The following is a 15,277-nucleotide window of genomic DNA, read 5'->3' as shown; positions in this document are numbered from 1 at the left end:
CTAAAAAACAAGTGTTAGGTAAGTGAGGAGCCAACATTTACAGGCCAGGTGAGCTGTTTAGATCCCACTGCATAAGACTGGTTATAGGTATGCAGTCTTTGAAGCATATAGTCAGGATTTTGCTAAGGCACAGGCAAAGATGGATTCTAGGTAGGTGCATAATCCAGGAATTTGTAAAAAAGAAGGAATTCATGGGTCAAAGTTGGGTGGGATGGGATGAAGACAGGACTTGACCGTAGCCCCTAAGGAAGGTGATGGCAGTGAAGGGGAGATGCAAGCAGGTACAGATGAGGAGGAATAGAAAGCGGAGATCAAGAACTCTACTTCTAGTGGAAATAACCAGATAAATCAAAACCTGGGCTTATGAATGCTGAAGACTTTGATAAATAGAGCTACCAACAGATCCCAATCAGATTTGACTGGACATTACCAAAAGAATTCAAACAAGAGACTGCATGTGACCCAGAGAACACCTACTCCAAGTTGCTTTCACACTAATCTGAGCAGTTGAGGTAAGAGCTCCTTTTCTGGGATTCCAGCCCAGATTAGGAAAGAAGTCAGGGTATAGGCATCTTTGCCAAGCATGTTCTGTACCTTTAGTGTACAGGTCTGTGTTTATTTTGTAGCAATCTCACTAAGGGTTTGGCATAGATTGTCCCTTTCTTTCATTTCCTTAATCACTTCAACAGGGCAGGTAATCTCTAATAAGCACCTGGGGAACAATGACACCTACTGTTTGAGCTACTGTAGCTTCAATTAAAAAAAAAAAAATCACTGCAGATGGTGACTGCAGCCACGAAATTAAAACACTCTTGCTCCTTGAAAGGAAAGCTATGACAAACTTAGACAGCACATTGAAAATCAGAGACATCATTTTGCCAACAAAGGTCCGTATAGTAAAAACTATGGTTTTTCTGATAGTCACATACAGATTTGAAAGTTGGACCATAACGAAGGCTCAGTGTTGAAGAATTGATGCTTTCAAACTGTGATGCTAGAGAAGAGTCTTGAGAGTCCCTTGGACTGCAAGGAGATCAAACCAGTCAATCCTAAAGGAAATAAATCCTGAATACTCATTGGAAGGACTGATGCTGAAGCTCCAATACTTTGGCCACATGATGCAAAGTGTTGACTCATTGGAAAAGACACTGATGCTGGGAAAGATTGAAGGCAAAAGGAAAAGGGGGCCACAGAGGATGAGATGGTTATATAGCATCAATTCAATGGATATGAATTTGAGCAAACTTGAGGGGACACTGGAGGACAGAGGAGCCTGGCGTGCTGTAGTCCATGGGGTTGCAGAGAGTCAGACAGGACTTAGCAAGTGAATAACAACAAGCTGCAATAAACTTGCCACATGGGACAGTGACAGGTGTAGATCTGTAGCTACTGTTTCTTTCTTTTGCAAAAAAGGACAAATGGTTCTATGGTGAGTTAGGTTAGGCTGGAGAATGTCCAGTAGACATTGGAAGATGGAAATGTCAATGGAAAAAAGACAGTGGAAATGTTCAGTAGATTAACAAGTGGTTTAGCCATGATTGTTAGAACAGCAATTGCAGAAACTGCAGTTCTACAAGGTGAAAGGTAGACCAAGGTGACGAATGAAATGGCTTCTCTCATTCTCTGTCCCTGTATTCCACCACCTGCCCCCAGCCACAGGGAAGTCCTGGAATCTCCACTAGTGCACGACAGCCTCTCAATCAGCTCTTCATTTCTACTCTAGATTCTCTCTTGTTGTAGATAATGCATCTTGTGTCCACTGCGATGGCTGGATGCCAGTCTAATCTCTTGTACCTGAGTTCCTTTATGGATCATCTATTCTCCTTCCTCTGAAATGGGAGGCCTGCTTTGCCCTTATCTTCCCTCTGTTCTGAGCTGGTCTACCTGAAGACTGCCCACTCCCAAACTTGCAGCCACTGAGATTTGCTGTTCTACTTCCTGTTAGACCTTTCAGAGCAAACCACCAAATGGAATATCCTACCATTAAATACCCATCCCCACTGCTGGGCTGCTTGCGGTTGAACCAACTGTTGGTGAATACACATCTTAGATGTATCTCGTCTCTTGATTTGGCCTTTTCTTCCTCTGAAAAAGCTGGCCAATCAATACTGTTGATATACAATATTTAGTATTCAATACCCCTACCCAGGGAAGACACCATTTTGCAACTACCGATCATGTTTTACTTTATAAAGGCACAGAAAAAATTATTTTGGATTTAAAAGAGCCAATTTTGTTTTTCAACATGTTAGCAAATCTTTATGAAATTCATTAGTCATACAATAATGCCCCGTTCCTAACACTGCAGCAAAGGAATTATAATAAAGTGGGAGAGAAAGGAATGGAAGACAGGATGCTAGAAAAATTTATTTAAATATATTTAAAACATTTAAGCATTCATTTGCTCTTACTTGAGGTGGTACAAAAAAAAGTGCACTGATTTATAAACTAAATTATCAGTGGACATGTTAATGGTTCTAGTTCAAAAATCTAGAAGAACCTAATCATAATTAACAATCATGTGTCCTTTTCTTTCTACTTGAATTCTGCATGCTAGAATAACCCAGGAAAAGTCAACCTCAAACCAGCCATGAAAATAATTTGGAAAAAAAGATTCATGTTTTATCAACAGATTCTTCCTGCTTTGTGTCAAGAAGGCAAAAAATAATCTAAATTAGCTTGGACCAATCTAATTCTTACATAATTTCTAAGATTACCATGTAATGTTTTTCAGCAAAGGAAGCTACATTTGAAAATTTTAATTTTGGGTCAAATAATGGCTAGTTTTGCATTTATGAAGTATCTCCACTTAGTTTAAATTCCTCTCATGTGAAAAGAATGTCTGTTGGTAACTTTTTCTTTTTCTACAACTTTACCTTTACTGTAAATGTGGGTAGTATGCACATCCTCCCCCCACCACTTCCATCACATTTTAGTTTTTATTACTTTTAATAATGAAAGGCCAAATAGGGTCTATCATGAGTTCAATAAATATGTTAACTTTACATTCTTTGCTTTCATTTTGGCAGTACAGAATATCTTTTTCAAGACTACAGTATTACTCTAGGTAATTATAAAACTTACACTATAAAATACAATAATATATATCTGATGACTTATGATTTTTATAAGCCCATTTTCCCCACCTGCTTTTTAAAAGAGTGGTAAAAAATAAAATACTGTGCAAAACACAGACTGATGCGATCCAGAGTAATAAAAATAAGACAAATCAGAGAATAGTTCTCATTAGTCATCAGGATCTGGTGCTACAGTCTTCTGTACTGTGTAGAACTTAATTTCCATTAATATACGATAATCACTTGCTTGATATTACTATGTGTATTTACATAATGAATCCTAGCATCCCTGTGTACCCAGAAACATCCTCATGGGCTTATAGTAATTGCACAGTCAAGACAGCTTATAAACCAGAATGTGCTGATTTGGTTGGCAGGAAACCAGAATGAATCAAATGGACCACCATGTCGTCTCAAACTGATACCTCAAACGTTCCCTCTCTTGCCACAAAGTGATTATGCAACATGCGTCAAGTCTCTAAAGGGCAGAACACTACTGTAAACCAGTTACTTGGCCAAGCCTGATGTCTTATGACACATTTCAGAAATATGATGGCTGAATTAAAATCTAAATCTAAGACTATTGCAACAAATCAGATTCAAAAACAAACAAAATATGGATGTCACATCCTCACACTTTTAAAAAAGTAGAATTCAAAATTGAGGAAAAGTTAAGAAAAACTTTAGCAATTTAAAGTTGAATTTATACATTCATATTTTTTTTCAAATATATTTTCTAAGCCTTTGAGGTAGGTAGGTAGGTAGTGAGGAAAGAAATGCGAAAGTAAGAAAAACCTGGTTCTAGGTCATTACCTAAATGAGGTGGTTCACTGACAATCACACCAATGCAAAAACTTTTTAGTTTGGAGGGAAGTGATCTCATCTAACATCTACTTTGATGTAAACTTACCTGTTTCAAGAGTTTTCATTCTGACTTCATAAACTTTAGAAAATAATCCTGAACTCCGTGAACTTGCTGAATATTAGTTTCATACTTTACTACCATATATAAAATGATCCGACATCACCTAAGACTACTTCAGCAAGTGAGCCTTAGGCTCAAAGCCCTCCCTACTTGCATATATGTGTAGAATGGAGTTTTTAAAATTTAGCTTACAGCCTGATCATTAGGCAGACTTCAAAATTAAAATGACTACTTTGACATCTTTGAATTTAAAACCAAATATCTTATTTTAGTCTTTTTAACTATATTAAAACTTTTTTAAGATTTCTTAAACAAAAGAGAGAAAAATATAACATGAACATTATGGTAAGGGATTCTAATAAGCTTAGTCTGGCTACAGGACAGAATATTCTATTGAGAAGAATTAATGTAGACAAAATCAAAGAATTCTTAACCCTCCCCCAATTCCCTGGAACAGACCAATAAAAATCAAATAAATACCTCAAATAGAAAGGTGACATAGGTCTTTCATCTTCCTGCGAACTAAAAGGAAAATGAAATTTGAATTAATTTCTGTTAACATCATAACACCTCAATTTTACTAAAACTCTATTTCCCCTATCAAAAATTTTGTTTTGACACATTTAATCTCACCATGGAGTAGAGTTAGCAGAGTACACTCTACCTTGGACCCAGCCAAGACCAATAACTTTTTCAAGGGAGATCATCAAGAGAGGTTTCTTTCAAGATTAGCCTGAGGCAAAAGTAATTCACATCACACTTTCAAGAGGAAGCGTTTAACTACTTATTCTAGAAGCCCAAGCTCATATATTACACATAAACTATTAAAATGATTACATATTCAATTATCTCAATAAAGTTAATTACAGCTTATTAACACGATGATGAAAATAAGAGACAGTCAACAAAATATTCCTAAGTGTATGATGCTCTAGCCATGCCCAGGCACCAGTACACAACACTCCTGCTCTTTGCCTTCTGCAGCTACACCCAAGGTATTAATGAAGGTAAGCAACATGAAAGGACACAAATGAAACTACTATAAAAACACTTTAAGTTCCTCAAACAACACAGAAACAACAAGAAACTTAATTAAAAGTATTTAATTAAAAATATAAAATGTATACTACAGTGAAATATTTTTTCTTTCTTTTACCTGCTTTTCTCTTTTGATAAATGACCTCAAAACATAGAATGAGTTTCTCCCCTTCAGGCCTACTAGAGTGGTCTTTGAACTTTTTTGATTATGTACTTGTGCAAAATTTGCTTTTAAATAACCATTCCCCTGAATATATGACTAGGTATCTATGTTAAATATGTTCAATATTAAACAGAAAAAAGTATAAATGTATTAAACTTAATCTAATACAATTAATCTTCTTGTTCCCTTGTGGTACACGACAAGCATCACTGATGAAAAGATAAAAGTTTTCTTCATAATATTACCTTGGCAATCACTAAAAATCTTATTATAAGTTGGAGTATAACAGAGACACACACACACACATCTTATTACAAGTTACAGTGTCACACACACACACACACACACCCATCAACCTGCCCTGGAAGTACAAAAGGTCTGGCTGCAAGATGACATATAAAAAAATGACATTATTTTTCACTCTCATGATTTTGATTTCCAATGTCAATATCACTCAGCAATCTTAGTGTTTATCTTGTCAAAGATTTTTCTGTTTGTAATTGACTGCGCCAGTTCTTCTCAAGTGAAAGGTAATGGATAGATCAGCTTTATTCTTGACTCTAATATTGATGGGATGAGGGCAAGGCTTGATGAGTTACAGACCCTAGCACCTGGGAAACCTCCAGGTGTCTCGGGAAGAAACCCCTGGAGCCATGCTTCACAGGAGTGATTACTTTAAGCCAGACTGACACATACATATTTGACATCAAAATAGTCCTTGAAAACACTTAACAAATTATAAACATGTTAGAATTGGGTTTGTTTCCTAACCAAGGGTTTGGTGTCAAAAATAATAAGTATAACTGATACTATGCAAAAGACTGTAAAAACCTATAATGATTTTATTGTAATAGGAACATGTGAGCAGTGTACTAAACACATTTTTGCCCAGAACAGATCCTTAACTCTAACATGTAACCAATATTAAAGAAAATTAACAAATTAACAAAGTTTCTTTAGTAAACATTCAATTAGCAATATGGTTGGTTTTCTTAAAATTCAGAAGTGCCTTGGGAGATAATTTAATGGTGCAGAGTTCGGAACACAGCTGTTCATGTGCTTTGGCTCATGTTTTGTGTGCATGCATGAAAATGTTCTTGTAGCCAACAGAGGCAATCAAATTTTTTCCTTTACATCTTCTCTGCTTCACACTTCTATTCATCAGTGAGGCACTATCTTGTGTTTAACATTAATTATCTCATGTAAATCCTCACAAAAACTTCCCTGGTACTTACTTGCCCCTCTCTTGAGAACAGCAGGCTCAGAGCAGGCACATAACTTATCCAGGTCACACAGCTAGTGATGTGCAAACAACAAACATACTTTTTTATTGTTCTCTGCCTTGCCTTCAATTTTAACTTATCAAAATATGATGGGATGAATGTCCTCATTCTGGCACAACATCTTGCGCACTTTATAAGCTCTGTGCCAAGCTTCTGATTATAGCAACTCTATACCAACCTTCGTCAAAGTCCACTCATAATGCTTTATGCCTGATAGTACGTATAAGGTGATTAATTTATTAAAGTGTATTGGTACTATGTCAAGAATGCCTCTTGATAGAAACATGAGTTTTAATCAAGAGCAAATATATTTTTAATTATTTTTTGGAGTATAATTGCTTTACAATGTTGTATTAGTTCCTGCTGTACAGAAAAGTCAATCATTTGTATATCTGTATATGTATTTGTATACATATATCCCCTCTTTGTATTTCCTTCCCGTTAAGGTCACCACAGTCCTTCCGTGGTGGCTCAGTTGGTAAAAAGTGTCTGCCTGCAATGCAGGAGACCCGAGTTTGATCCCTGGGCTGGGAAGATCTGGAGAAAGAAATGGCAATCTACTCCAGAATTCTTGCTTGGAAAATTTAATGGACAAAGGAGCCTGGCAGGCTACGGTCTATGGGTTCACAAGACTGAGCGACTAAACCTACCTAGGTCAGCACTGAGCATTGAGTGCAGTTCCCTGTTCTATACATTAGGTTCTCATTAGTTATCTATTTTACACATAATAGTGTATATATATCAATACCAATCTCCTAATTCATCCCCCATTTCCCTCCCCACTCCCATCCATATGTCCGCTCCCTGCATCCATGTCTCTACCTATTTTTGCACAAGGTAAGTTTGTTAATGAAAGACAAAATCAGAAATTCTTAATTTGGATATGTCCTTAAATTTTGAGCAGTGATAAATGTTTCAAAAAAGAAAATGCAAGCACTGTTTTTTAAATGAAATGAACCAGACTCAGTATTAACTCAGATTTGCTTAGTCAGTAGCAGTCAATGGGACAGCAATCTATGCACAGTACCCAAGAATAAAAATAAGATTTGAAAAGAAAATGAGGAAAATAATTAATTTTGATAGTTAATTAGCCTATTTCTATTTTCCCTTTCATAAAAGTAATGTAATCGTGACTACACTATAAATTCTGAAACAACTAAAGCACTGATTTCAGATAAAGTCTATTAATTCTAAACATCAATTTTATGCACAGATTTTAAAAGTAAGTTCAAGGAAAAATGGCCAAGGACAATTCTTCCAAATAGAACAGAAAAATAAACTTTTCCACAAAATTTACACACTGGAATGTAAAACACTTGAAAAGATCACCATTTCTACCTCTGTGCAAAAGGAATATTGGACTATTATTATATGCCCTCAAGCACCTACTTATAGAGTTATTTATGCCTGTTCCTAGCTTTACATCAATCTCAGGTATGTCCAGTGATGTTGAGTTGTAATTTTTTGCCTAAATTTTAAATTGAGAATTAATTCAGACCTACTTTCAATTTTTAAAAATTAGCACACGTACTGTGAATGAAAAGGGGAGTGTGTGTCATGAAATGAAGCCAATGACAAACTGTAACAACTTGGAATTCATTCAATTTCTTCCTTGGTTACTAGTAAAAATGCCATATTTTAATTATTTCTTGTTTGCTGACTCTGAATAATAGCCAAGTTTAAGCAGCCAATTGCTTTGCTTTTTTTAAAAATTCAAATACATTGAGAAATTTGAGCAATCATCTCATGTTCATCAGGCCATTGAGTGCTTAATGTCCTTAGACATGTGGTGTTATATTCTCTCACAACAGCTGCCTGTGGGAAGAACATTTATCAAATAGACCCAAGTAACAGTCCAAACCTAAGAAGCTACAGCTGAGAAGGGCAATAACAAGGATAGAAGGGTTTTAGTGGGGGCCTATCTAACTTACCTTTTTTACATTGAATTTTTAGTTTACCTTGGAGTATAGTTGACTTACAATGTTGTGATAAGTTTCAAGGGTATAGTAAAGTGATTCATTTACACATATACATATATCCTTTCTTTTTCAGATTCTTTCCCATAAAGATCATTACAAAATATTGAGTAGAGTTTCCTGCGCTATACTAACTTACCTTTTGACGTGACTCAACATTGGTAAATGTACCTAAGTGGATGACACCTAGACTTACGACCTCTTCCTGAGCTGCACTCATTTCTAAACTGAAGCCACAGAGTGCAATGCCTATCGATTTAATTACACAGCAAGCTAACTGAAACTGCGAAAAACGTGGCGCTTTCTATGCCTAAGAAAAACCAAGTACTGTTGGGAGAATTCCCAGACTGAGGTATTCAGAATGGACCCTCAATTACTGGATCAAATCACCATTCCATTCAATTCCGCTTTGAACTGTCATGATAAATGTTCCAATTAGTCCAACTTACTAATTGGTTAATGTGGCTGGCTACCCCCCAAATTAACATAATCTGCATATTTAGCTACACACTTTAACTACATTTTCAAGTGATTTGAGCTAGACAAAACAGTTTGTAAGTATTCCTTGGGTACTGAAATGTACAGCAAAATAGGTAAGGATTAGTTCCACTCATTGAAAAACCAGAAAAAAAAAATCTACTGGGGCTTAAAAAACACAAACAGTCAAAGGAGGAGAAAAAGGGAGGGACTAGTGAAAGGACAAAATTAAAAGTATTAAGTAAACATTTTCTCTGGAATTCAGGTTTTCCCCTCATTTGCAACAAATGTGCTAAATGGAAGAATTTTCTTAGATGAAATTTCTTCAAGGATAATGAAGTGAGTGAAAATTAGCATATTTTCTTTCCTTCCTTCTGCAAAAAATAAAGTGCCATACTTGAGCCTTTTTGATTTATCCACAGTCTCAGGCATTAACATTTATAACCCCCCATTTATAGCATTTATAACCCTCCATTTGGGGTGTGATGTAGCAGCTGGTGTTCTGCTACTCAGATTTTTGGTTCAGCTCCATTCAGGAACACAGTAGAAAACATCCTCCCTGTTACTTTTGGAAAACAAACGCTATGAGTTTTCAGATCAACTTCTGGCCAACTGTTTGCCCCTGTAAGTTCAGGGGGACATTTTTGTAGCTATATGTATACTTCTTTATTATAAACCCAAGCAACTTCGCTTACAGTTTTATTATTTGTATGCTGTAACCAAGAAAGCAACGCTTAGCCGCCAGGAGAAATAAAAACAAACCACTTAAATTCAAGAGCAAATAGGCTTTCCTGGCCAATGGGTAAATGCAAAGAGCTGAAATTGTTAATGTTCACAAGACTAGAAATTTTAGCTAACACGAAGAGTAGTATTATGCTTTGGAAGCAAAACAAATAAAAGGCTTCCAAAAATTTGCAACTCTCCCCCCAGTAAGATAGGGAAATAATTCTTTTCTTGATTGCTTAGTACAAATTTGAAATATATTGTTTGGGGATGAATAGCATCTCCGCAAAAATAGTATCCCCTAATCCCAAGAAACTCAAGATATGATCATGTTTGAAAATAGTCTTTACAGAGGTGATCAAGTTAAAGTTACTGCCATGGGTTCTAACTCATACAACCAGCACCCTTTCAGAGCTGGCAGGGGTGGATACACACACAGGAAGCACACCATGGGGAGACTGGAATTGTGCTGCCACCAACCAAAAACTCTTGGGAGTAAGGAGAGAGGCCAGAGACAACTCATTTCCCAGGGCCTTTTGAGGGAGCCCAGCCCTGCCAACACATTAATTTGGGATTTCTGGCGTCTAGAAGTGAGACAATAAATTTCTGTTATTCTCAGCTACCCCGTTTGCGGTGTTTTTTCACAGTCGTGCTAGGAAACTAACAATTCTACTAAAATATTTCCCCACTCCCCCACCAAATCCAGAATTAAGAATCTGCCTAACAAAAGTGTCTCCATCTTACACATAGATTGTACTCTGGAATTTCATTTGTAGGAATGCTAAGACTAGAATGGGTTTCCCACACTGACATGGGGATTTGACTTCCAGGCCTGTAGTAACCTCTCATTCAAATAAATTATTCTCAATAAGCACTCCAGAGTCAGTGTTTTGAAAAACTTTGGCCACGATCTAGTTAGAAACACATTTTACGTTGTGACAGTAGAGAACACATAAAAGGGACACACATTTCATAGCATTATTCTTACTTTGGACATTTTCTATTCTGTCGTATTTCACTTACCTAAAATTATATAAAACACTTGTCACAATCTGCTAAATGGGTTTTATGACCACGAAAAGGTCATGACCTACAGTTGAAAAATGCTATGCTAAAAACACATCGCTCTGACTTGAGGCATAATTAATACACAATGAATGCTGCTGAATTAAGATCTACATTCTCGTAGGACAGACAGCAAACATTCTTTTTTCTGCCCCACTGTCAGAATCAGCTCTGGGCCAAAAAAGTACAGATTTTGTTGAGCCTTTATCATAGAGAAAATCAGAGAGAAAGCAGGTCCAGATATACCTAGCAATATGGATGTGAGAAAGTTGTTCTAGGTGAGCATGGGGGAGCTGATAGAGGATTTCCAGGTCTCTTCAATATTCTTTTCCTGTTTATACCACAGATGGTGTCAAGAAGGAGACTCAGGGACCCATGGTCTTTTTGATTTCGCCTTCCTTACTGACCTGGGCTTCCCAGGTTGCGCTAGTGGTAATGAATCTACCTGCCAATGCAGAAGACGCAAGAGATGTGAGTTCAATTCCTTGGTTGGAAAGATCCCCTGGGGTAGAAAATGGCTACCCACTCCAGTATTCTTGCCTAGAAAATTCAATGGGCAGAGGAACCTGGCAGTCTACAGTCCATGGGGTCGCAAAGAGTCAGACACAATTCAGAGCTTCTAGAGATTACTAATGCCGTGGCATTCTTTATCGCCTATATTCTGTCTCTTCGATTCAAAGAACTAGTATACTTGGAAGGAACTAGGGAGCATCTTACTCTATTTCAGCCCCTCTACCCAGCGAGTTCTATCCCTGGATGCCCTTCTAATGAACGTTGTTCAATCTCTAGGGAACTGGAGGGGACTGGTGAGGGTGTGTGCCTGTCAGCAACAGGATGTGAAGCTTTTAAGCAGGGAGGGGTGGGGCTGCTTTACCTTCTGTCTCTTTTGCATCTTTTCCTACAGTGAGAAAGTCAAAAGGAAACTATTACTACCTGTATTACTACCTGCGCATTGGCTGATACAGTCAAGAGTCTCACACCGCACTTTACAGGGGATCCTGGCTGGAAATGTGTTTAGAAGTTACCGGACAGAGTCCTCATTCCTGTTATAATATTTCAGTTGCATTAACAGCCAACTGCTCTCCTTAGAAAAAAAATCCCTCACCTCCACTCACGGTCGGTCACCAAACTGCACTGATTCTATCTCAAAAATAGACAGATCTTTTCAATCTGACCTTTCCTTTCCATTTCCACTGCCTTACTCATTTTCCCCTGCAATACTCATTTTCCCCTGCCACCCAGACCAGTTTATCCTTAATACTGCCATCAGATTTATCTTCCTAACCTGAAAGCCTCTCCTGTTTCCTCTTTGTCTTTGGGGTGAAATCCAGATGTCCGAACCTGGCACGCAAGGGCAGCGAGCTTCCATCAACCTCGCACTGCACTTTCGTAACCCTGTCTGTACGTGCTGTTCCCTCTGTCTTGAATGCTTCCGGCACTTCTCTCTCTGCCTGGTAAATACTTCATCTCTCAGCTCAAATGTCATCTAATCTGGGAGGCCATCTCCATCACCCTGGAGAGGAGAGCGACTTCTCCGTGCAGGTTCCCAGACACTCTGTCCACAGCCATAAACCAGAGCCCAGCACATGATGCCAGGATTCCAGAATTTGGAAGCTAGCCTCACCTCCTGGACTGGTCTTTATCTTTGTTCCCCTCTAGCAACTAACAAGGTACCCAGAACATTCCGGGTGCTCCGTCAGTGGCTGAGGAATAAAATCAGCATCACTCAGACCATGCTGAGTGCTGACACGACCATGTGATTAGGCATTTTGAAAACATACACCGCTTGTAATTTGTAAAATTAAGTTTCCCAACTGGATGCATTCTCAGATAGCTGTATGTTGATTATTTTAAGTTATCTTGTTCCCTGCTATTCCAAACTTAATTGAACTGCAACGGTGCCATGGGCTTTCTTCCACCCTTATTTAGAGAATTTATTTTCTCCCACTGCACAGTTAGAGGTGGGAGCGCTAGTGTGTGTGCTAGGGTGTGCCAGTAATGTAAACACTGTACCTTCTGTAGGGTACAGTGAACCCAGAAAAGGATATGTTCGGGCAAGGCAATGTTTGAATATGGGCTTGCCACATACTCTATCTGTTTGTTCTGGCTTGAGAGCAGGAAAAGAAAATTTTTTCACTTCATTGCAAACCCAAAGCTTTGTGTGGAGCTTAAAGAAATTTTTGGTTTAGTCACAAAACTGTTTTCAAGCCAGCTGCAAGCTTTCATTTGTCTCTGAGATTCTTGTTCAGCAAAGTGCTGTTTATCATTATTATAGATAGAGCAAGATCACCTTCGGGAGGCAGCAAATTATAATGTAATATACAGTAAGTTTCTTTTTTGAGTGGGTTGATATTAATGGATAAGAGAATATTTTTAGAACATTAGCAAATACATTGAAATATTTCCTAATCTTTGGCTCCGAAACAAAAGCAAAAGAATAGGTGATACCTGCAAAAGGGAATAGTAAACTTTTTTTTTTTTTTTTACTAACTTCTTTCAATTATTACCCTGATAGTTCAGACGGTAAAGAATCTGCCTTCAGTACAGGAGACCTGGGTTCAATCTCTGGGTTGGGAAGATCCCTTGGAGAAGGGAATAGCTACCCACTCTAGTATTATTGCCTGGAGAATCCCAAGGACAGAGGAGCCTGGCAGGCTATAGCCCACGGGGTTGCAAAGAGTCAGACACAGCTCAGCAACGAACACTTTCACTTTACAACCATTCTTAATGGCTTGCTATAACAAGGTGCCACAGATTGGGTGGCTTCAACAACAGAAACATTGACTTCTCACATTTCCAGAGATTGGAAGTCTTGAGATTAGGGTGCCAGCATGGTCAGGTTCTGCTGAGAGCCCTCTCTGGCTTGCAGACTGCCATCTTCTTACTGTACCTCCACCTGGATGGGGTTGGTGGATGGGGAGACTGTGCTCTGGTACCTTTATCTCCTCGTAAGGGCACCAATCCTATCATGGGAGCCCCACCTCCAGGAGCTCATGCAAACCTAATTATTCCCAAAGGTCCCGCTTCAACATACCATCACACTAGGGACTAAAACTTCAGTATATGAATTTGAATAGTTTTATCATTTACAAAGAAATATAATATTCTTTAACCACAAAATTTCCCCTCTAAGTAAGTATGTTAGGCATTATCACCCTCACTTCATAGGTAGAGAAAATGACTTGCCCAAATTCACATGGCTAACTCACTGTCAGTGTCTGGATATCTGGACATGTTTCTTGACAGCAAGTTTACTATCTTTTCATTGCTTTCCCCAGTGTTTTCTGCTGACTCTCAATACCTGTCCTTTTTTCCCAGTAGTTTAGATAGGGTGATCTCTGTAAAATTTAAGCATAACCATCACTTTAATTCAAACTAGCTTCTTTGTTTGGGGTAAATAGCAAATATTTAGACTTCAGAGCCACTGCAGCCATCACGTGACAGCAGAGCCCATGGAGGTCTTCCCTGTTCTCACTCATTCTCATTACTACCAAACACAGACCATAGTGGTGATGAAATCAAAGTTCAGATACTCAACCCCGGAAGGGTTAACCCAGACTTGAGGTAAGGCAGCTTTTAACTCCCTCTGAGACTGAGGTGGGCCACAGAGGGGAAGGTTGGGGAGGTTGAGTGCTATCAAAGTGTCAGCAAGTTTGGAATAGCATGAATTTTCAGATAAATTAACCTAAGGCATCACCACCACAAACAGTAGAGGGCTCTCTAACATCACACAGGAGATTCACAAGCTGGCCCATTATTGCCGGGGTTGTTCCTTGGCTAAGTCCCCCATCATCCCCATGTTACCAATGTTTACTTGTTTGCAAAAGAATATTCCAAAAACCAATACTTAGAAAGGCCAGATGGATTCTGTTGATAAGAGGTTCACTGAAATTTTCCTATGTTGGATCACTAATATATGTTAATTAATGCTGTTGCTATAAATCTTCTTAAAGAGCCATTGCAATTTGCAATTTGGTATATTTCACCATCATGAAATAAATATTCAATAATGTATATTGTATATCATAATTTGCTTGAGGAAGTAATTAAAAGAGAGTTATACTGACATTCATCTCAGTTTCCCACTTTTATAAATAAATCAAGCGGAAAAAGGGATGTGAAAGCAGATGACAATGCATTAAAATCAAAGGGATCTAGATTAGTCATTAGCGCACTTAACTTCATCTTCTATCATTAGTTTTTGTGGCCACAAGATGAGTTAGTGACTATGTGAAAGTTAATCTAGCAAATCAAAATACTGCTGTGAAGTTGAGAGCTTTGTCATGGACGTAGAGTGAGTAAAGACTGTTTCTTAGCCTATTGAAATCTTCTACATATAAAATGGAGATCTTTACCTACAGATCCACAATATCCAAGGAAAAAAATACAATGAAATATGAATCACGAAAGGAGCTTGAGGTATAAGTAAAGTTTAGAGTCTAATAAACTATCTCTTTAGTGATAGAAAGTAAATTTGTTGTTGTTTAGTCGCTAAGTCTTGTCTGATTCTTTTGTAACCCCATGGACTGTAGCCTTCCAGGCTCCTCTGT

General features: G+C 38.0%; 1 protein-coding gene across 8 annotated transcripts in view; it reads right to left on the bottom strand.

The window, feature by feature from the left end:
- Positions 1 to 15,277, bottom strand: part of FAM13A (family with sequence similarity 13 member A) — a 298,485-nt gene that overhangs the window by 83,306 nt on the left and 199,902 nt on the right. For all 8 annotated transcript variants that reach the window (XM_065907141.1, XM_065907137.1, XM_065907138.1 and 5 more), the window contains one exon: positions 4,483 to 4,524. In XM_065907141.1, the coding sequence (XP_065763213.1) occupies positions 4,483 to 4,524 (42 nt within the window). The remainder of the gene's footprint in view (positions 1 to 4,482; positions 4,525 to 15,277) is intronic.

This window comes from Muntiacus reevesi, chromosome 16 (assembly GCF_963930625.1).
Source record: "Muntiacus reevesi chromosome 16, mMunRee1.1, whole genome shotgun sequence".
In the NCBI taxonomy this organism is placed as follows: Eukaryota; Metazoa; Chordata; class Mammalia; order Artiodactyla; family Cervidae; genus Muntiacus; species Muntiacus reevesi.
The sequence above is the reverse complement of the archived record's forward strand: the minus strand, read 5'-3'. Positions and strand labels throughout refer to the sequence as shown.